Below are 23,789 nucleotides of genomic sequence, written 5' to 3'. Positions count from 1 at the left end.
AATTAGTAATATTTTTTTTATTTAAAAAATAGATAAAGGAAAAAGAAAATACTTAGGCTACTGTTCGCAGAGAACCAAGTAAAACAAATCAAAACTAGTTAACTGACTTAAAAAGAGGGAAGAACCTTTACAATATAGGTAATTTGATTCCAAGAATTCCAATATTTAAAGAGAACATTGATATTTTTTCAAAATTATAAAATAGTATAGTAAAACACAGATAGAGCCATAATTATAAAATCCATATTGAATTATAATCAAAGGATCTACTCGTTCCAGTGAATAGTAGTAAAATAATATCTAATCATTATTGAGCAGGTATTACATTCTAGCTATGCTCTCCGCACTCTGAAGGACTTAACTCATTCAAACCCACAACTAATCAATATTCTCTATACTACTAAGATATAGATTATTCAGATGAAGTAATTGAAGTCTATAACAGCCCAGTAATTTATTAAAAGATTACATATCTAATAATTGGCAGATCAGGATAAAGTTCCAAGAAGTTAGGTTCTGGGGAAAATGTTTACTTCAACTTCAACATTACTCTGCTTTAAAATAACAACAGCAGCAAACAAACCCAAACCTCTTAGACTCACCCAGACACAACAGGACAAAAGAGAACTTCTCCCTAAGTCTTCTCACGTTTTGAATCATCATTAAAGCAGTCTACCGTATCTTCTTCTGAAGAGCAGCTGGTGGGTTAAAATCATCTACTTTTCAATGACTTTCTGAGCTCGGAACCATTGCACTGCCATGGCTTCTACTCTGCCTACAAACATATTATAATAAAACGATAGCATATGAAACACTGAGGTGAAGATGTGAAGAAATCCTAATTCTCTTACATTGTTGCTGGAAATATAAAATAGTGAATACACTAGAGAAAACACTTTAGTAGTTAATTAAAATATGGTAAAGTACTAGACTCCAGGCCCTTTGCATTGAATGCGGACAGGATTTAATAACTGGTTGCACTGCTGCCCACACCAGTGAAAAGGGGCAGAAGTGTGTACAGAGAGAAGTGTATATTCTTCTACTTACTGCCTCATTGTCACTGTGTAAATTCATCTCATTGAGTGTCTCCTTCTTTGTAAACAACTGTGTTTGTCTAGGTAGACTGGAGAAATAAATTCATTAACATTTATATGTGCATAAGAAAGAGGCTTATATGCAAGAGCAATTGAATATTAAGAAAACATCTCAGATCAGTCTAGATCATGTTCATAAGTTGGATATTAGCCCATATCTCTGATACCAGTCCAAAAATTCCTCTTCAGATTCAGGCAATACATGCTATGATACCGAATGCAGGAAGACCACAGATCAGTGGTTGGGAAGTCTTGTGGATCCAGTGGCATTGTCAGCATCTCTGCGCTGGCAGAGGTCTCCACGTGGCTGCTCCAGCTCAGGGCACTAGTGAAGTTCCATTTGTCTTGTCAGCTACAATATCTCCCAGGAAGTGAGCAGAGAGAGAGTCTCCTGCCTCCAAGGAGGCATTCCCAGAAGTTTGGAGTTCCCAGAATCCTTAGGAGAAGGCTATGCCCACACAGAGGCCTCATTGGCTATGGCCTGATTGACAGGCCAGAGTCCACCCCTTCACTCTCAATCCTCTCAAATTGACAAACTGTTATATAACTACCACAACAACCTTCTATATCACTAAAAACAATAATTATAGAAGATCAAATAAACTACTTTCAAGGAAGCATGGAACAACTGAAAAGAAACTCAACATAGATACAAAACTCTCAACCAACTTGACCTCATATATATGCAGAAAATTCCACCCAACAAGAGAACAATATATATTATTTTCCAGTACATTCTTCAAAGAACAAAGAATAATCTCCAGAACATTCTACAGAGCATAGCATATGTTAGGCCACAAAGCAAGCTTCGATACTTATTTTTTTAGTGAAATAATTCGAAGCACTTCCTTAACACGTGGCATTATGAACTTAGAAGTCAATAACAGAAAGAACAAGAGGAAAAGAATCAAATATATGGAACCTGAAAATTATCCTGCTTAGAACCAATTAGGAAATAAAATGACACACAAAATAATTTCAATCAAATTAGAATGAAAATATTACATACCAAAGACTTGGAGATACAGCAAAGGCAGATCTTGAAGGCCAATTTATAATAATTTTCTAAAATTCACACAAATATGAAAGATCTAAAATCAACACTTAATCAAATGACTCAAAAAACTAGGAAAGCAACATCAGAAAAAGCCTAGAGTCAGCAGAAGAAAGGAAATAGTAAACAATGAAGCAGAAAAGAGAGAAATAATAGATGAAATAAGACTAGAAGTTAGTTGTTTGAGAGGATGGATAAAATGAATAAACTTCTGTCTAATTTAATAAAGGAAAAGATGCAAGTAACACAAGAAATGAAATTAGTAGTATCTGAACAGACCAATTCAAAGAATAATAACAGAATACTATGGGGAAATGTGCGCTAAAAATTTTAATAAATTTGAAGAAATTGACACATTTCTAGAAAGATTTTACATGCCCAGACTAACAAAGATTGATGTAGAAAATCTGAACAGACTCATAAAAAAAAGAAAAATACTCCCAACAAAAAGTAATTCCTAATCCAGGTGGCTTTAGTAGTGAATTCCATCAATAAGATAATTATTTTTCTTAGGTACCCTTGAGTCAGTCTCCTCTCATAATGATGCTATATATCACTTTTCGCCTTCTTCATATATAAGGTCTTGTCACCTATGGCATATCTGGTCTTTAGTCATTAGTGTTCAGTGCAAACAAGTCTGCAATTGAGACGCTCTCTAAATTCAGGTGATATTCAAAGTAATATCATCTCACTCCAGTATTAAAAGCAAAGTTTTTCAAAATATAGAAAGAAACAAACAAATGGCAGGAGTGATACAGAGATTAGACCTTTCATACACTGTTTATGGGACTTTAAATTAGTACAAACACCGAGTAACAATATGGTACTTCAATAAAAAGTTGGAAATAGAAATATGGGGCTTTCAGCTGCTAACCACAAGGTGAACAGTTCAAATTCACCAGCTTCTCCATGGGAAAAAAGATGTGGCTTTCCAATCCAGTAAACAGTTACAGACCTGGAAAATCACAGGGTTAATTTTACCCTGTCCTATAGCATCACAACGAGTCAGACCTAGAGGGCAGTGAGTTTTTTGAGTATATGATCTCGAAATCTCACTAGTGGGTATATAACCTAGATAAATAAGTAAAATGTCACAAACATATAGACACACTTCTGTTCATCACATATTTTTCACAATCGCAAAAAGATAGGCAAGACATTAGTGTCCATCAATCGATGAATAGATAAACTGTGGTGCATACACACATAATATAATAAATTTGTGAACCACTTGTTAACATAGGTGAACTGGGAGACCATTATGCTGAGGGAAATTATGAACAGATATACTTGTGAAAAACATGAAATTACACATGGCAAATTGTTGGAACTTGAAGGAGATATGGACTTCAGTAAACTCATAATTCTTTATCAGTCAAAAATAGTAAATATATAAAGATGTGAAAATTAATTAAAACAGCTGTGTGTTTAACATACATAGAACACTATATCACATGATTCAGAATTAAAGTTTCCTTGGAACATTGTCAAAAATCGGTCATGTGATAAACCATAAGCATTAATCTATTGCTACTAGCAAATTTCTAAGGTATCTTTAAGAATTGATATGCAACTAATTTACAAATCAAACATAGATAATGAAAGACTAGTATTTAAATTCCTAAGTAACCCATGGGGCAAAAGATATTTTATGATTTAATATTAAAAGAAATGAAAAACCAAAATTTAGATCTAATAGAAAGAAGTATAAGGAATATATTTAGGGATATCATATGGCCCTATAGTTAGATTTTTAAAAGGCAAAATCTGAAAATGAATTATTTAAGTGTTCAACTTAATGAGTTAAAAAAAGAAAAGACAATCCAGAGAAAGATGATTACAAAATAGAATTTAGGAGGTAGGCAAAATGACAACCAGGTAGGCAGCTCATGCTGGGAGGTCCCAGGAGATTGGTGAGGGCGATTTTATGGCCAAGTAGGGGACCCAATGCTGTCAGTTAATCCCCACGATATCGTCCACCCCATCTCCAGCACCCGCTCAGAGTCCCAGGGACCTCGGCCCACTGCAGGGACTGGTCCAACCCACGCCACCTGCATTGCTGCAGTCCCCACAATAGCCATCACCCCCAGCTGCCATGCCTTCCCCTGCAGCTGGCTGGCGGATCTCTCTTCCAAGACCAGCATTCTCCTTCCTCCCCTTTCCCTATTCTACCAAGTGCTCCCCAGTCCTCTGTGCTAGGAGCAGCAGAGTTGCACACTAAGCCTGCAAACACAACTGGGGACTTTTTCCTGCCTGCCCACCTGCCTGCAGGGCCTCTATCCGGATACACACCACCCCTACCCCACCCACAGCTACCACCCAGGCCGTCTGTCCATGCCCTGCCCACCCAGCAGAGGCTCTTGCATCTGTGGTTTGACGTCCCAAATGGCACAGGGCCCTCCCAACTCCAGCTTTCAGATTCCTCTTCCAATATCAGCATTCTTCCTACAACGGCATTTGCCCTTCTCTGCCCAGCACTCACCGCCTCCTGTGCTCCCAGCAGTAGAGCTGCACACTAAGGTGACAGATACAGCTGGAGCCTTGCCCCCCACCAACCGCCGTGCCTCTAACCAGGAACAGAGCACCCCCACATCCCCTGAGTTTCACACTCCCAGGAGGAGCGGGCACTTTCCATCAGACTGCGGCCTGCACTGCTGCAAATGGCCCCAATGGAGACCAAGAGGCACTTGGTGTGCCACACGCTGACCACAAAGTCTGACCACTGAGAGGGCCATCCAACCTGACCCCTAAACTACATAATCCTGATAGGCTAGTGTGAGAGGGAAACCCCAGAGCAGCGGTTCTAGACCTGGCGCCTCCCTGTTTCATGGTTGCTACCTTGCACCCTGACTGGCTCCTCTCCTCCCCACAACCCTTCAGTAAGGGGATGCCCAGTGCTTGAAGTTGGCTTTCTACACATACTATTGCAAAATGTAGCAATGTAGTTTACTGTTGTTGTATTCAGACTGTTACCCATGATACACCATGCTTCACGACAAAATTCCATTTATTTGTAATTAGAAATACATATTTCACAATATATAATTACATATTGTTTTGTGATTAATCACTGTGCTTTATGTTCAATTTGTAACAATGAAAATACATCCTGCATATCAGATATTTACATTATGGTTAATAAGAGTAGCAAAATCACAATTTGAAGTAGCAACAAAAATTATTTTATGGTTGGGGGTCACTACAGCATGAGGAACTGTATTAAAGGATTTTGGCATTAGGAAGGTTAAGAACCACTCACTTCGAGGAAAACTTCCCCCGCTTAATGAACAAAAATCAGGCAACCAAGGCATATAATAGTTAAACTATGCAACTTTGAGGAAAAGGAGAAAATCATAGGAGCAGCTAGAGGCGGACACAGCAAAATAAAAAATATATGCACACATATCAGCGGACACTATGAAGAAGAGGACAGAGTAGAGTAATATATTCCAAAAGTTGAAACAAAATAATGCAAAACCAAAAATACTCTATCCAGCCAAATTATCTATCAAGATATATGGAGAAGCAAGAGTCTTTTCGAACAAGGAAAAATTCAAAGATTGGATTAAAAGAAACTCAGTCATACAAAAAATCCTTGCCAGCCTAGTATGGGTAGAAGAAAAACACTCACTGAGCACAAATAAGAGTCCACCATATAGAAAAATTTCACCCAGAGGTTAACCAAGAGAAAACAGAGCCCAAGATAGCATTGGCCCAACAGTGAAACAGTGAAAAGTCAAGAATGAACCACACACACACTGATAGGAAGGGAGGTAAGAAAACACCCAACACAAAAGGTATAAGATGACATTACAGAGTCCACAGATGGATGTAATAACTCTGAATATCGATGGACAGAACTTGGCCATTAAAAGACAAAGACTAGTGGACTGGCTTAGAAAACACAACCCATCAAGCTGCTGCCTACAGGACACATATCTCAAGATTTCAGACAGAAATAGGCTAAGATTCAAAGGCTAGAGAAAAATATACCGCGTATACTCGGCTTATACACGGGTCAGTGGTACCCCAGCGAGGTGTAACATCTCGCTGGGCACCCCCCGAGGTAAAGGGACAAGCGCCCGTTATCTCACAGGCGATTGCCTTTTTCTCCGCTGTTCATTCAAAGCACCACTGACACTGCAGGGCTTTGAATGTTTGCTTAGTCACATCTAACCAATCAGAGCCATCCTATGACATGTATCTTTGAATAAGCCTTTTAAAGATCGTGCGCGAAGGATGTGGCATGAATGGATGTCATCTGGTCAAGCCCAACTAACAAAAGGAGGAAATCTCATGAAGCCTGACATGGAGTTAATAGCAAAGTGGGTTTGAGATGCATGGGAAGACATTCCAGAAGACATGGTGTTACGTGCCTTCCAGAAATGTAGTATTAGTAATGCTAGGGATGGCAGTGAAGACTGCACTTTGTATGAAAATGACAGCAGTGATGATGGCGATCTCAGTGAGGACATCGTCTATGATGATCTCACACCAGCTGAAGCTCTGGGTTGGGATACAGATAATGAGGACTCCAGTTTTGAAGGATTTTAACTCTACATTTTAGCTTGGTTGCTGATTGAGCTCAGGGAATAGTACTCTTAAGGTATCCTTGTTACCTTATTGTTTTTGTTGAACCTATTTTCCACTTACTGTGCTGGTTTACTAATGTTAAATGACTTGTCCTTTTGTTTTAAGTTTTTATTTAACATAAATATTTAAATACATTACCCCACTGATGTCTCAGTTTTTAGTAATTTTATTTTCATTTGTTTTGATTATTGAAACTCACCAATAGCTTCTGCATTTTCCACCCTAGGCTTATATTCCAGTCAGTAAATTTTTCTGGTTTCACAGGTAATAATTATATACCTTGGCTTATACTCGGGTCAGCTTATATTCGAGTACATACGGTAGTAATCAAATGGCAATTCAAGAAAATCAGGGTTGCAATCCTAATCTCATAAAAAATTGATCTCAAGATGCAAGCTGTAAAAAGAGATAAGGAGGGGAATTAACCTATATACTTCAACATAAGCCAACCCAAATATCAGCTGAAGCACCTAATTTTACCACAAAAACTGTGTTAAAAATGTGCTAAAAAATTCAACTTATATACAATTACATATGGCCTACAATGCTCAAGGGAACAATGAACCAAGAGCCAGTGAGCATAATAAATATATATGCATCAAATGTGAGACCTGCAAAATTTGTCAATCAAACACTCCCAAATATGAAAAAAGAAATCACAGACTCAACAATTATAGTAGGTGACTTTAATACACCACTCTCCAAGAAAGATAGGTCACAGGGAAAGAAGCTTAACAAGGAGGCTACAGATCTAAACTTTACAATTAGCCGACTTGACCCGATAGATATTTTCAGAGCTCTCCCTCCACCCAAATGCAAAAATAAATTCACATTCTTGTCAAGCCCATATGGCACATATTCAAAGATAAACCACATGCTGGGACACAAGTTGAGTGTGTATATTCAAGCACATAGAGATCATACAGACTTCCCTTTCAGACCATTATGCCATGAGTCTGGAAATCAACAAAAGGACGAGTAAGAAAACAAGGGCAAACAAATGGACAATGAATAACTCTCTATTGAAAAAGGAGAGGGTACTGACCCCGTCAGACATGAAATTAGGAATCTCTAGAAGCCAACGAAAATGAGACTACGAAGTACCCAAACCTGTGGGACACAGCAAAAGCAGCTATCAGAGGTAGTTTGATAGCAATACATGCACACATAATAAAGGAAGAGAGATTTATGATTGACCTGTTGGCACAAAATTAGCAATTAGAGTAGAGTCAGCAGGACAATCATACCAATAGCAAAAGAAAAGAAATAAAAATCCATGCTGAGATACATGAGAGGGAAAACAAAACTAACAATGGAAAAAATAAAGGCAGCTACAAATTGGTTCTTTGAAACGATTAACAGAATTGACAGACTGTTGGCAAATGTAAGCAAAGAAAGAATGAACAAATTTCCATAGCCACAATGAGGGATGAAATAGGGACTATTAGAACAGATGCTAATGAAATTAAAATGATAATTACACAATACTATGAAGACCTGTACTCCAATGAATTCAACTTGGAAGACATGGACAAAGAGTAAAACAATCCCTCCCTAGACTATCCCAGATGCATATTAAGAATCTAAATAGACCCATATCAACAGAAAACAAAAAATCCACCAGGCCAGACGGCTTCACAGGAGAATGCTATAAAGCATTCATAGAAGACCTGACATCAGTCCTGCGTCAACTCTTCCAAAGCATAGGAAAAGATGGAAATCTCCCAAACTCTTTCTATGAAGCTAGTATAACCCTGATACCTAAAACAGGCAAGAATCTCAGAGAATTGAGAACTACAGACCAATATTCCTAGTGAACATCAATGCAAAAATCCCTAACAAAATACTGACCAATAGCATACAAAAGTATATAAAACAAATAATTCACCATGACCAAGTGGGATTCATTCCAGGAATGCAGGGATGGTTCAATATAGGAAAGACCATTAGCATTATTCACCACATTGAAATGAAAAATTATAAGAACCACATAATAATATCAATAGCTGTTCTCTAGAGAAACAAAACCAGGATACTAATGAGTTTATATATATTTATATAGCTATATATAACATAGGAAATAAAGTTAATCAATAAAGCAGTGCAAATGGTTCAGTGCAACTCACTTCTGTGAGACAGCTAATACACTGGCAGTCCTTCAAGTCTTAAGGGCCACCAGGTAAAGTCCGCTGTAGAACAATTCAGGCTATCTGGCCACAGGCAGCAAACAATGAGGCAGGTCACCAACAGTCAGCCAAATGACAGGGTCCGACAGTCTCCAGTTCAAGCAATGTGTAGTCCAGTAGCATGGCAAAGCAGGTCTTGAAGGAACTTCAAACTACAGCAACACAGTCCATGGGTTAGGTGTCCCACAGAGAGTGTAGCTTACAAATTGAGGCAGAGAACAAGGTAAGGTAGCAGCAAACTGGTCTGTCATCAAAGACCAACAGACAAAAAAGACGAGGCTTGTCAAGCCATTTATCTCTCCACCCTTCAATTAATCCCACATGTATTCATTGGCCGTGTTGGCACAATAAAACTATCTATCACAAATGTTGAAAAATCAGTTGACAACCTCCAATTCCTGTTTAAGACATACAAGAATATTGGAATGTGTGTTATGCAGGGATATTTAGAGAAACAAAACCAGAACATTTATGATTATATATATGGATATGTATAGCATGAAGTAATATAACAGATAATTAATCCACACAGCAGTACAGAAAGCTCAGTTCAACTCACTTCCATGGAATAATTAATATACTGGAAGTCCTTCAACTCATGAGGGCCACTGGGTCCAAGGTCAAGGAAGCACACAGCTGAGCCTTCCCACGGGCAATTCAGGCAGAGTCTGCCAACAGGCAGCAAACAGCAGGGCTGGTGGCTAACAGTCAGCAGCTCAGGAGCTTAGCAAAGCAGTCCCATATGGGATATCAAGCTCATGCAATGCAAGACAACAGGATCCACCAGCCAAGCCTCAAGCTCAAGTGATGTACACACCAGCAGCGTAGCGAAGCAGGTCTCAAAGGTCTAGTGCCACAATCCATGGGATGGCTGTCCCATAGGTAGTATAACTCACAGGTTGAGGCAGAGGACTAGCTAAAGCAGCCATATGCTGGTCCGATCACCAGAGAGTAGGAGAGCCAGGGGCAGGCCTTGCCGAGTCATTTATCTCTTGGTCCTGAAATCAAACTGAAACCTTATTAATGCCAAATGTCCCTATTGGCCAGTTTAGCACAATAAACCTATAACAGTCCACCCTTGCCAACCTCGCACCTGCACACAATTCTTTACCATATACAATTGCTAGACATCAATGAAATGACACTTACACCTACCATCAGATATCTATCATATATATAAATTAAAACACACTGAATCTAATTGTATCTGGTACATAGTAAATAAACAAAGGAAATATATTCAATAAACACATATAAAGAAGATAAACTGACAATCACAAACTTCTTTTTTACAATTGATCACAAGGTCATAACTGACCCATTCTTCTTCTTCTACTACCCATTCTGAATTACATTTGCCCTGAACGAGCCCCTTAGTTGGCTGTCATTCTTTGCCTGGTGGGGTGACCCAGTCCTTCATTCCTGAGGGGTCTGGGTCATTAGATGCCTATCAGGATTGTGTTGCTGTAGTTTACCATTTACTTTAATCAAAGGGCATGATAGTACTAATAGATGGCCTAAAGGATCTCCTGGATTCCACACATATTCTTCTATACCTCCATTTCCATAGCGCCAGTCCAATTTCTCCTTGTTAATCAGAATCAATCACATCACTCAGTACAGTGACACTCTTCCTGACCTGTGGATTAAAAGGCATGAGGAGCTCACAGTTTCCAGGTGACATTCTCAGCTGCTAGTTCAGTGGAATGAGTGCAGCTTATTCCTTCCTTCAGGATTAGGACCACCAGGCCTGAAGAGCATGTGGTTTCTGGGACAGCAAGGAAAAATGCTGTAAGTGGATCACTAGGAGTAATCGTGAGTGGTGTCACTTCAGCTTCCACCTATAGGTTCCTGGACCCATGAATCCTGGCTATTGGAGACAGAACACTTTATATTGGCAGCTGGTTTAAAGGCACACAATCAAATCCATACCCAGAGTATTGTCTATTCCAGTAAGAACAAAACGCTGCCCCCTCCATGACAGAAGTGGTCCTATATAATCAACCTGCCACTAGCTTGCTGGTTAATCTCCCTGAGGAAAAGTCCTGTATGATGGACTCAATGTGGGCTTCTGCTGGTGGTAGATGGGGCACTCAGCAGTGACCAAGTCAGCCTTAGTGAGTGGAAGTCCATGTTGCTGTGCCCATGCATAACCTCCGTCCCTCCCACCATGTCCACTTTGTTCAGGTGCTCATTGGGCAAGGATAGTGGCAGAGGAAAGAGGAGGACCATTCTCCACAGTACATGTCATCTCATCCACTTGATTGTTAAAGTCCTCCTTTTCAGAGATAACCCTTTGGTGAGCGTTCACATGAGACACAATTGTCTTTACACTTTGCCCATTCAGAGAGGAGGGTAGATACAATAGCTTATTCTTCACTTTAGTAGGAATGTCTCAACATGCCTCACGCCACTGGACCCCTAGAAATGTTACTGAGGTGAAGGGTGCATGAATCTTCCCTGGTTGATTTTCCAACCTCTTGCACGCAGATGCCGTTCGAATGAATCTAGAGTCTTTGATAAATCCTCCTTAGTGGGACCAATCAGCTTAATGTCATCAGTACAATGGACGAGTATGACATTTTGTGGAAGAGTTCCCTTCAGACTAAATTATGGCAGATGGCGGAAGAGTTGATGTACCCCTGGGAAAAGTTGTGAAAGTGCATTGCTGCCCCTGCCAGCTGAAGGCAAACTGTTTCTGGGGGTCCTTGAAGACTGGTCTTGAGAAGAAAGCATTGGCCAGATCAATAGCTGCATACCAAGTACCAAGAAAATTATTAACTTTCTTAAGCAATGAAATCACATCTGGAATGGCAGCTGCAATTGGAGTCACCACCTGGTTAAGTTTGCAATAATCCCCTATCATTCTCCAGGATACATCTGGGGTTTTTCTGTGTGGTTTTGTTTGTTTTTATAGGACAAGTAGATGAGTTAAACAGAGATGTGGTAGGAATCACCACCCCTGCATCCTTCAAATCTTTGATGGTGGCATTCATCTCTGCAATCCCCCCAGCAATGCAGTATCACTTTTGGTTTACTATTTTCCTGGTCAATGTCAGTTCTAATGGTGTCCACTTGGCCTTTCCTGCCATAAGAGCCCTATTTCACATTTCAGGAATGCATTTTGGGGATTCTGCCAGTTACTAAGTATGTCTATTCCAGTGATGTATTCTGGAACTGTGGAGATAATGACAGGATGGGTTTGGGGGCCCACTGGACCCATGGTGAGGCATATCTGAGTTAAAACTCCCTTGATAAGTTGACCTCCACATGTCCCCACTCTGACTGGCAGGCCTTCAAAACATTTTGGGTCTCCTGGAATTAGTGTCAGTTCATAGCCAGAAATCAATAATCCCCCAAAAGTTTGATTATTTCCTTTCCCCCAATGAACAGTTGTTCTTGTGAAAGACCACAGGTCCCTTTGGGGAAGGCTAGAAGAAAGACTAACAGTATAGACCTTCGGTGATGTAGCAGGGTCCTCCTTCAAAGGGACCTGGCCTCCCCCTTATTTGATGGGTTGTGGGTCTGTAAACTGGCTCAGTTCTGGGAACTGATTGAGTGGCCGTGACTCTGTTCTGCTATCCTCCTGATCTAACATTCTTCTTCCTGTATAGATGACATAAATATTTAGTAGGTTCCCCACATATTTCACTCCTAGGGACACACTAACTAAGTAACTAATGCCATAATTCCACACGAGGCAGGTTGCTTTGATTACTACTGAAACCTTGCTGTCCGTTAGGATAACCAGGTCCACACTGTCTCTGTCTACCCTGACACCTGCCCTCTACCACCACGGGGCCCATTGTGGGCAAATGGTGGAGTTCACTTAGAGAAGTTCTTACAATTAATCCTGGTGCACATAAAACAGCAATTACAGGAATCTTCAGAGATGCTGGTGCCAACTTCACAAACTTGTTCCTTAGGGTTTTGATGAAAGGTATTTCCTCAGGGCACTCATTTCTCGGGTCTGTGGGATTATTCTGATAGATCCATTCCAACATATCAATTTCTCTAAGCCTTTGGATGCATTCTTCTACAGTGTGCCAAGGTAGGCCAGGTATATCAAGTTGGTCTAATCTAGGCTACCTGGCAGCCCATGCTTCAGTGAATCAACCAGATAAGCTGTTCAATCCTCTCTTAACCTCTCTTGCTGAGACATCAAAGGAAGACTCTGTGCTTAGGGGTCCCATACCAAGAAACTCAGACTGGTCTAATGCTACATTCCTTGCACCAGTATCCCACACCCTTTGTGACCATTCCCAGGGATATTCCCCAGGCTTCCGCTAATAAATAAAACTCGAGCAGATCTTTATGAGTATAGCGCACTTCTTCCTGAGTCATCATCTGAACCTCACCTTTAGGAACTTTCTTAGACTTAATTCTAGTTATTTGTCTAGAGGAAATAATGGGTGGTGGGGGTGTTTCCTGGGGGATCTCAGCAATATCTTGCAAGGCATCTCCCCCAGGCAATGCTACAGATGCAGCCCCGCCTGGTATTTCAGCTTGAATAATTTGGTTAATATGCTCAAGTGAGACTTGTTTTACTGATAGTGGATTAATTTCCTCAAGTGGGAGGGGTGAAACTATTGATTGGGCTGGCTCAATCAACTCAAGGGTCTCAATATCCTCCTCTTCCGTATCATGAGCCCATATAGTCCCATCCCATGTTTTAAGGTCCCAATTCTTTGCCATTAATGCTCTTACTTTAATCAGCCACTGTTCTACACCTGCCATTCAGCTGACATTGTAATTCAGCTACTTGTGTGATGAGACTCTGGATTTGGTTTTCGGCAATGTCAGCTCTATTACTAGAGGAGAGAAGACTCTCCTTTGTAAAACATGCAAGAGCTTTTAGGTCCGTTATTCAGCACTTGAGACGTGCTTTTGAGGTTCTGAGATTATCCCTTTGCTTGATCATATTTCCTATTTTCATGAAGACCAGCTAACCAGCTTCCCTAGACTTCTTATCCTGACAAAACTGCCGGTAAATATCAGACACACGATATTTTCACTCAGAGCCTCTCTTTTCACCAGCAATTTATCTATTGGTGATGATACTGTGGATATTAGCTTTGAGACTTTGCACCATGGACTAACACACCCTCTCTAGTAATAGTGGCCAACTTATCCAAGCTTTTAGGGGGAGAGACAACATTATCAGTTCTGTTAAGCCTAATCAGGCTGGAGAGCCAATTTGAGAATCCCATATTTATTCTCTTGTTTCTCTAGAACCACTCCCGGTATCAATTGTGTTAGGCAGGCTTCTCTAAAGAAACAAAACCAGGACACTTATGATATATATATATATATATATATATGTATATATATATATATATATACATATGTGTGTATATGTATGTATATATGTATACACACAAGAGGATAGATATATACTGCATGAAGTAATATAACAGCTACTTAGTCAACACAGCAGTACAGAGGGCTCATTTAGAGGACAAGCTAAAGCAGCTCCAAGCCGGTCCAGTCACCAGAGAGCAACACATAGGGGGGCAGGGCTTTCCAAGCCACTGATCCCTTTGCCCTCCAATCAAACTGTGACTTTATTAATCTCACATGTTCCTTTTGGCCAGGTTGTCACAATAAACCTACCTATCCCAGAATGGAAGGAAAATCCCTCAATATAATACAAGCTGTAATGTGAAAAACCAACTGCCAACATGGAGAAAAGTCAATGGAGAAACGATCAAAACAACCCCACTGAAAAAGGGGATCAGTCAAGAATGTCTTTGTCCCCACTCTTAGTTAACATCATACTGGAGGTCCTGGCTAGCAACATAAGGCAACAGAAAGACATCAAAGGGGTTCATCTGGGGAAAGAAGAGGTGAAACTGTAGTTATTTGCAGATAATGTTTTTTATATATAAAAAAATACCAAAAGCTCCACAAGGGGAGTGCTGGAAGTGAGAGAAGAATATGGCACAGTAGCAGGACACAAGATCAACAAACAGAAGTCCATCAGGCTGCTATGCACATCAGACAAGACCATGGACTAGAGGATCAAAAAAGTAGTGCCCTTCACAATAGCAAAACACAAATGGAAATTTCTAGGGATATACTTGACCAAAAAACCCAAAAAATTTGTCGGAGGAAAATTATAGAACACTCAGAGAAGAAACCAAGTGTGGCCTCCAGAAATGGAATTAAATCTCATACTCATGGATCAGAAGACTCAATATAATAAAGATGGTCAGTCCTGCCCAAGGCACTCTCTAAGTTTAATGCTATCCCAATTCAAATGCCACCAGCTTTCTTCAAAGAATTGGAGAAACTGATTACCAACTTCATATAGAGAGGGAAGAAGCCCCAAACCAGCAGAGAACTCTGTAGGGGAAAGTTGGAGGGCTTGCTTTACCTGACTTTCGCACCTATTATACAGCCATAGTGCTCAAAACAGTATGGCACTGGTATAATGACAGATACTCAGACCAATGAAAAAGAACTGAAAACCCAGAAATAAAGTCATCAGTATAAAGACCACTGATCTTTGATAAGGGCCCCAAAAATATCAAATGGGAAGCAGATGTCCTCTTTAACAAGTGGTGCTGGGGGAAAAATGGGTATCTACCTGCCGAAAAATGAAACAAGACTCTTACCTCACTCCATGCACAAGAATAAACTCAAAGTGGGTCACAGACCTTGAGATAAAACCCCAAACTATTAGGGCCATCAAAGAGGGAAGTGGGACAAACCTGAGAACTTTGGCATAGGGAATACATAGGGTATCAAAAATATGGAAGGACACAAACACAGAAGAGGCACAAATTAACAAGTGGGATATACTGAAGACAAAACGCATGTGTACATAGAAAGGATTTGCCAAGAGAGTAATAAGAGAGTCTACAGACTGGGAAAACATCTTTACCAATGACACATCAGACAAAGGCCTTATTACTAAAATCTACAATACTTTGCTATCCTACAATAAGAAAAAAGCTAATAACCCATTGAGGAGGTGGGCAATGGACCTGAATAGAAGTTTCACAAGGGCAGAAATCTGACTGTCCAATAAACATATGAGAAAATATTCCCAATACTCAGCTATCAAAGAAATGATAATTAAAACAACTATGAAATATCACCTAACACCCTATAAGCTAGACTAATTTTAAAAATTCAGAAAGTGTTGGAGGGGCTGTGGTGAGATGGTAACTCTCATCCATTGCTGATGGACCTGTAGGTATGTGCAACCATTATGGAAAGTGATTTGGCGATTTCTAAAACAGATGGAAATTGAGCTACCATATGACCCAGCATCCCCCTACTGCCCATATACCCAGGAGAGGCAAGAAACAGACTATGGCCAGACATCTGTTCCCCCATGTTCATCGTGGAGGAATTTACAATCTCAAGGAGTCAGAAACAACCTAAATTTCCATCAGTGAATGAATAGATTGAAAACTATGGTGCATACATACAGTGGAGTACTACACATCCCTAAAAAGCAGTGATGAATGCATGAAGCACATCGCTGCATGGGAAGAGTTGTAGGAAATTATGCTAAGTGGAGTAAGCCAAACACAAAAGGACAAGTACAACATAAGTACACTGAGGTTTGCTTAAAAAAGCACAGGGGGAATAAGGGAAAATCTACTATGACGTACACATCCCTAGGGTGCAGTCCAGGCACTCTGGCAGGTGTACCACCCAACCCAGGGATACATATGCAGCCAACAAAAAAGGTGGGAAAAAGAAAAAAGGGGGGCGGTCTGGGTACTGGGGGACAGGGCACTAACCCACCCACGCAGAGGGTATTGTTTATATCTCCACAGGAAAGGGAGAGGGGCATCAGACCTCAACCTGACATGCCAAGACTTGAAAGCAACATACTGGCATGAAGCACTGAACAATAGAGAGGTCTGCAGGGCCAGCCCCATTCCAAGCTATGTGACCCCCCCCCCCCGAGAAGAATGAACTACAAAAGACAACACTGAAGCTACAGCTCAGAGCGTATCTGCTCAGAACACACGGGAGCAAACTAAGAGGGAAGGTGAGAGAAAGAGAGAGTGGAACTCAACCTGGCCTAGGAAGCCCCGAGGACAATATTCCTGCTCAGAGCAGCCAATGCACAAAGAGGACCATAGAGCTGGCCCCACCATGAGACACGGCATCCCCTCTCTGACTCACAGTGTTATGGGGGACAACACTGGAAACACGGAGTGGGAATTGCACTTGATGTGATCCCACCACACCTGAGTGAAACATGAAGGACGTGCAACAGAGCAGCAAGTGGAGCAAAGCAACAAGTGCCTGAGGAATCCCAAAGATAGACTGTGAAGGCAGGATGTGACACCCCATCAGGCTTGACCAGAAAACACTCAGAAAGATCAATGGACAGACCTGGAACTACTTATAGGCTTTTCTTTTTTGTTGTTACTATTGGTTTTGTTTTGTTTTGATATGTCTCTTTAGATAAGATAGGCATGATAAACTATTCCAATGAGAAGACAACAGGACCGACAGTTCTGGGGAGACATGAGAGAGGGGGACAGGGGGAAGACAAGGAGGAGTCAACAAACCCAGGCACTAGGAAACAACAAGCAATCAAAAATTGATGGCAAGGAGGGCTTAGGATGCCTGGTGGATGTAGGATGCCTGGTTGATCAAGTGCAATGTAGCCTAGAGAAATTACTGGGAGCCTAATGAAGGTCAAACAGGATAGTGGGACATGAGGAAAGTAAAAAGAAATAGAGGAAAGAATTAGGAGGCAAAGGACTTTTACAGAGGTATAAATACAGACACATACATATGTAAAAATATATAATGGTGGGAACATAGCTCTATATAGATATCATATGTTAAATAATAAGGTAGCAGATGAATATTGGGCCTCTACTCAAGTCCTCCCTCAACACAAGTGTTCTAATAACCTGGAATTCTGTGATGCTCACCTTCCCAACATGAACAGTGAAGACAAAATGGGTGCATGAGCAAATGTGCTGAAGAAAGCTGATGGTGCCCACCTATCAAAAGGTATAGCATCTGGGGTCTTAAAGGCTTGAAGAAAAACAAGTGACCATCTAGCTAGGAAGCAATGAATCCAACATGGAAGAAGCACACCAACCTGGGTGATCATAAAATGTTGATGGGACTAGGTGTCAGGCATCAGAAGACCCAGACAATCATATAGATGTGAACGGGTTAAGTAGCGAACCAAAGCCCATCTGCAGACAAGTGGACATTCTCTCACAAAAAGGTTACAAGGAAGAGATGAGCCAGCCAGGGTGCAGTATAGCACCAATGGAACTTATAACGTTCCTCTGGTTCTTTAATGCTTCCTCTCCCCCACCTCCCCACTACCATGATCCCAATTCTACCTTACAAATCTGGCTAGACCAAAGTTTGTACACTGGTACAGATAAGAGCTCTAGGCACAGGGAATCCAGAACAGATAAACTCCTCAGGAACAATAATGGGAGTAGCAATACCATGTAGGTAGGGGAAGGTGGGGGGGAGAAAGGGGGAACTGATCACAATGATCAATGTATAACTGCCCCCACCCCCAGGAGCATGAACAGAAAAGTAGGTGAAGGAAGACAGCGGTTGGTATAAGATATGAAATTAATAATAATAATTTATAATTTATCAAGTGTTCATGAGGGAGGGAGGGTAGGGGAACAAAAGGAGAAGCTGATACGAAGAGCTCAAGTAGAGAGAAAATATTTTGAAAAGGATGATGGCAACATAAGTACAAATTTGCTTGACACAATGAATGCATGGATTGTTATGAGAGCTGTAAGAGACCCTAATAAAATGATTTTAAAATGTGTAAGTTAGCAAGTTAAAAAAAGTAAATACAAAAGTCCAAAAATGACCCACACTGCTATTTACAAAAGGGTAAATAAATGAACATCTTGGGGACTATAAGAGAGAGTGGAGGAAATGGAAGAAGAGGAAATATAGGGTAAGTAAGTACTGGCTATTCAGTGTATGAACACTGCTAATGATCCTTTTGTCAATTCCTGGTAGAAATGATATTAATCTTTCAGGATATTTTAATCAAAGGGAATCTCACCTCTGGGCACAAATAAATTGACTAACATAGGGCTCCCAGATAAAAACAGGGAAACCATTATCGAAGGGCGGCGGTTGACATGTCGAATTACAAAATAACTCAGCACTCTGACTGGGAAATCCACAACCCCCAGGAGAACTTGATTCAGGAATAGGTTCGTCCCCAAACTCTCCAAATTCAGAAGTAGGCCAACAAGAATTAAAGTTGTTGAAAACCTGTGTGAGAAAGTAGAGAAAAATAATAAGTCATCCACTAAACATTTATTAAGGAAGTACATGGAGGAGGGAACAATACATGTCCATACAAATGTGTTCAAGAATTTAATTTTATTAATTAATTATGAATGATACCCAAATATATTGCTTTGGAAAATAATAATAACACTGATCATATCCTAAATAATTTAGCATACTTAAGTACCAAGATGTACTTAAATATTATAATGTTCAATGGTGGTCAAAAAGTGGTTTAAGTTTTATGAAATATAATCCAAAGGGTATGCTGTCGATATTACTTAATGTGAATGAAATTAATCGTTTCATTGGAAACCCGTCTTTCCCTTTTCTTCCACTTACTGAAATATTGTCCTGATATGATCTGTTTGTTTTTGTTTTTTGCCTTAATTGAATTCTCTCTAGTTTCTGGGAAACATAGCTGGTCTTATTGTAATGATTTGATCTCAAACAGCATATTTCCTCTTTTTTGGGATAACTTTCATTGCGCTCACTTTGGGAAAACCTGGCATGCCCTTAACACTAACACTCCCAAACCCTTTAGCACAACCCCATGACTGTTCTGTGTGTGGAACAGAGTGACCAGAAAAGCAAATCGCTTACGATAAAATGATGAAGAAAAATACTGTCCTGCGAATGAGAGGATTTAGAATGATCTCCATTGCTGTGAAGTGTTTCCTGACAGGCTCTTCCTCCTCCTTCATTGTGGATCTCAAAATCTCCAAAATTAAAAGAAAAAAAAAGAGTTACACTTAGAAGTTTAGATCCTGAAAAGTACATGTTAATACATGTTAGGATAACCCATACAAATCCATAAGGTGACTACAACAGTGACTAGTCATGAGCCTAATTGGAGGTGGTCACAGATCACTCATTTATTTTTTATACTCAGAGGAACGCAGCAAGAATACCCAGCTGGACACATGCAATTCTCCTACTTAATCCTTTTTAAATTCCAGGAATGTTCTTAAAATGATAAATGCACACTTGCAAGATATAGCCAAAGAGGATTAATACCAGGCAGGATCTGATTCTTCACTTCCTTCCTATATTTCTTGGCTACGTATATTAATGTTGCCCTTGCTGTTAGCTGCAATCAGGTAGATACCTCATTTATGGGATGAGTCTATTGTGATTCAAAGGTTTACACTGGCTGACTATTCAGAAATCGTTCACTAGGCCTTTCTTCCTGGTCTGTGTTAGCCTGAGAGCGCTGCTGAAACCTCTTCAGAATCTAGCCAACATGTAAGTCTCCACTGATACGGATGACTTGTGGCTGTGCTTGAACACCATTGGGTGGGTATCAACCCCAGGTCTCTGGGATAAAAGGTAAGAACTCTATCACTGAACCACCACATTCGCTCCCATACAGCTGAAGGATGTCTGGCTTCATTCAACTTTCTGATGTGTTGGCAGTGTCAAGAATAGGATTCAAAGGACAGTAGCAATTCCATTCTTACCTCAATTGTCAGACTCTCTGCTATATCTTTCTTTCCATTGATCCAGGCAACTTTCCGGAGTTCTTTTAATGCTCGTTCTGTTTTTCCCGTTGCAATCAACCATCGGGCAGACTCTACATTCCCACTGTATAAAAGAAGACAGATATATTGTGATGTGGAAATTGTCCCATTTCAGTGCAGAGAGGTGCCCTGTAGCTCATGGAAATAAAGCATCTTGCCCATGCTTAAACCTCTCAGAATTTCACAGAGCACTACATCTACTTCTTCCTACCAAAGTTCTGCCTTGATCTTTTCCGTGTTACACCTTGGAAATGAGAAGACTACTCTGATTTGGAACCATGAGAAAGGGATTGCCCATCTCAACTGTGAATTGTTCTCTATATAATAAGTACCCCTTGTGGTGCACTGGGATAGAGTGAGGCTGCGAACTACCAGGTCTGCGGTTCAAATCCACCACTCCTTGATGGAAGTGAGATGTGGACATCGGTTTCAGTAAAGGTTTACCATCTCAAAATTCCCATGGTGCAGTCCTGCTTGGTGCCACAGGGCTCCTGTGAGTCAGAATGTAGTCAATGACAGTGGCTTTGGGTTTTACACCAGCCAAGAATGCCACGTCATATTCGTAATCTTTGCAACCCCTTGAGCACAGAGTAGAACTGCCCCTGTGGGTTTCCGACTGTAAATCTGTACGCTATGGGAATAGAAAGTCTCATCCCACAAAGTGGTTAGTGGTTTTGAGCTCCTGACCTTTCAGTTAGCAGCCCAACACATAATTCACTCTACCTTGAAGGCTCCTTTCAGAATCAGCGCAATGGCAGTGAGTTTAGCTGTGAGTTGTGGAGCAGCGTTACAAAGCAAAGACGTCACTTTGAAACACAGGTGTGCATGTCCCAATCCATGTATTTTAAATTAAGCTGTTTTCCTCTGGCTGGTATCAATGGGCTCACACATAAGAACAATTGAGAGGGTGTCCCAGGACAAGACAGTGCTTTGTTCTGTTGTGCACAGGGCCACTATTAGTAGGAACCAGCTCAAGGGCACCTACCAACAACAGCACTGTCTCACTGGGTCTCTAGGAGTAGAAATTGACTTGATGCCAGTGAGCTCATATGCGCCCAAAAACTATACAACTAATAAGGAAGATTTAAGAAGAAATAATTCCTTTGAATTAAGTGCTAGCAAAGAATATTGAAACTATTGAGAACTATCAGTAGAACAAACAAATCAGTCTTGAAAGAAATATTACCATAATGCTCCTTAGAAACAAGGATAGCAAAACTTAATCTCACATATTTTGAATACGTTGTCTCCAGTGGCCAGTTCCTAAAGAAGGACATCATGCTTGGGAAAGCAGAAGGTCAGTGAAAAAGAGAAAAATCCTCAAGGAGATAAAGTGACGAAGTGGCTGCCACAGTGGCCTCAGGCGTAGCCATGATGGCGAGGATGGTACAGGACTGTGCAGTGCTTCATCCTGTTGTACACGGGGACACTGGGAGTTGGAACAAACTCAACAGCACCAAGCACCAAGCATTTGTGGGGAACATATGGAGTTAAAAGGTAATGGTAAGAAAAGTGGGAAAGCCTTTAGCTAGCTCTCAGCACTCACTAGACATGTCAAGACTCACAGTGGAGAGAAACCCTATGAATGTAAGGGATGTAGGACAGCCTTTAGGGGTTATTGCACCTTAGAACATATAGAAAAATTCACAGTTGAGATGGCCTGTATGGATATAATCAAGGTGGCAACCCCTCCTGTTGCTCCTAATGCTTCACAAAATTTTTCAGTGAATAAGAAAGCAATCATTCAAACAAAGAGGCATTAAAGCGACTCTGCTCTTTGGGGAGAAATGACTGTGTCGTTTTAGCTGTGGGACCGTGTTCCTCAGTATTTCTCACTTACGTAATTGACACACAACCGCCCCTTCTTAAAATATTTGGCTATTAAAGGCATGGCTGTGCAGAAAAGCGTTGATCAAAGGTTTGGTTGATAGTATATTGCATACAACAAAATGCATTGATTTTGTTTAAGAAAAATTGAATTTTCCCATAAACTCTTCTAAAACCTCTCACCTAAGCCCAACTATGTGCATTCTGGATAGAGCAGAGCTACAGAACCAGTAAAACGATGCATGATTGTCAGACATTCTCAGTGGAAAGACTGAATAAGGAAAAGATCAGGAAATTTTAGGGCACTGAAACTAGAGTGATACAATCATGATAGATAAATTGCCCTCAGACATTGTTCCACCCCACAAAACTCTACAACTGAAAAAATAAACTCTAATATTTTCTATGGCATTTCACTAATCAAGTTATCTCAATTTTGGTTAAGCAAATGCATCACAAATGTATCACATTAATGAACACTTCTAATATTAGGGGGAAGTGTCTATATGTGTGTGCATAAGATGGGGTGTGTAGAGAAATGCTCCACTTATTTTTTTGTGCACCTAAAAGTTAAACATACATTAAAAGTACTTGGTCTCAGTTAATGAATTAAAAAGAAGAAAACTGAAAGATAAAAGGGTTTTACTTCCAAATAAAGAGAGAAATTAGCACTGGAGACACAGTGTGGGAATTGCGCCCGATCTGATCCCGCAATACCCAGGCAAAATACAAAGGGGGTGCAACAGAACAGCAAGGGAATGGAGCAGCGAGGTCCCAGGGAATGCCGAAGGTGGATTTTGGGGCCAGGGCTTGGTGCCCAAGCAGACTGGACTGGGAAACACTCCTAAAGGCCAACAAACAGTCCTTGAACTAACCACAAGCTTTGCTTTCTTCTTGTGTTTTGTTTTTGTCATTGGTTTGTTGTATATCGTTGCTTGGTTTTGCTCTGTCTTGTTGTTGTGCATGTTATTATCTCCGCAGGTCTGCCTAAATAAGATAGGCTGGATGAACAATCTGGAGGAGAAAACAACGGGACCGAAAGTTCCAGGGGAATATAGAAGAGGGGGAGGGGAGGGAAAGGAAGTGGTGTTAACAAACCCAGGGACAAGAGAACAACAAGTGATCCAAATCAGTGGTGAGGAGGGTGTAGGAGGCCTGCTGGACATGATCAAGAGTAATGTAACCAAGAGGAATTACTGAAACCCAAATGACTGAGCATGATAGTGGGACAAGAGGAAAGTCAAAG

The 23,789-nt window shown here is 40.6% G+C and overlaps 1 protein-coding gene across 1 annotated transcript in view; it reads right to left on the bottom strand.

The window, feature by feature from the left end:
• Positions 1-23,789, bottom strand: part of LOC142448595 (solute carrier family 22 member 22-like) — a 47,863-nt gene that overhangs the window by 7,016 nt on the left and 17,058 nt on the right. Inside the window, exons 3-5 of the mRNA XM_075550541.1 lie at positions 20,657-20,780; positions 19,800-19,915; positions 18,964-19,178 (exon numbers count right to left, since the gene is read on the bottom strand). Of these exons, the coding sequence (XP_075406656.1) occupies positions 18,964-19,178; positions 19,800-19,915; positions 20,657-20,780 (455 nt within the window). The remainder of the gene's footprint in view (positions 1-18,963; positions 19,179-19,799; positions 19,916-20,656; positions 20,781-23,789) is intronic.

The sequence above is a fragment of the Tenrec ecaudatus genome, chromosome 5 (assembly GCF_050624435.1).
Source record: "Tenrec ecaudatus isolate mTenEca1 chromosome 5, mTenEca1.hap1, whole genome shotgun sequence".
Classification (NCBI taxonomy): domain Eukaryota; kingdom Metazoa; phylum Chordata; class Mammalia; order Afrosoricida; family Tenrecidae; genus Tenrec; species Tenrec ecaudatus.
Note: the sequence above shows the minus strand (reverse complement) of the source record. Positions and strands in the feature narration are given on the sequence as shown.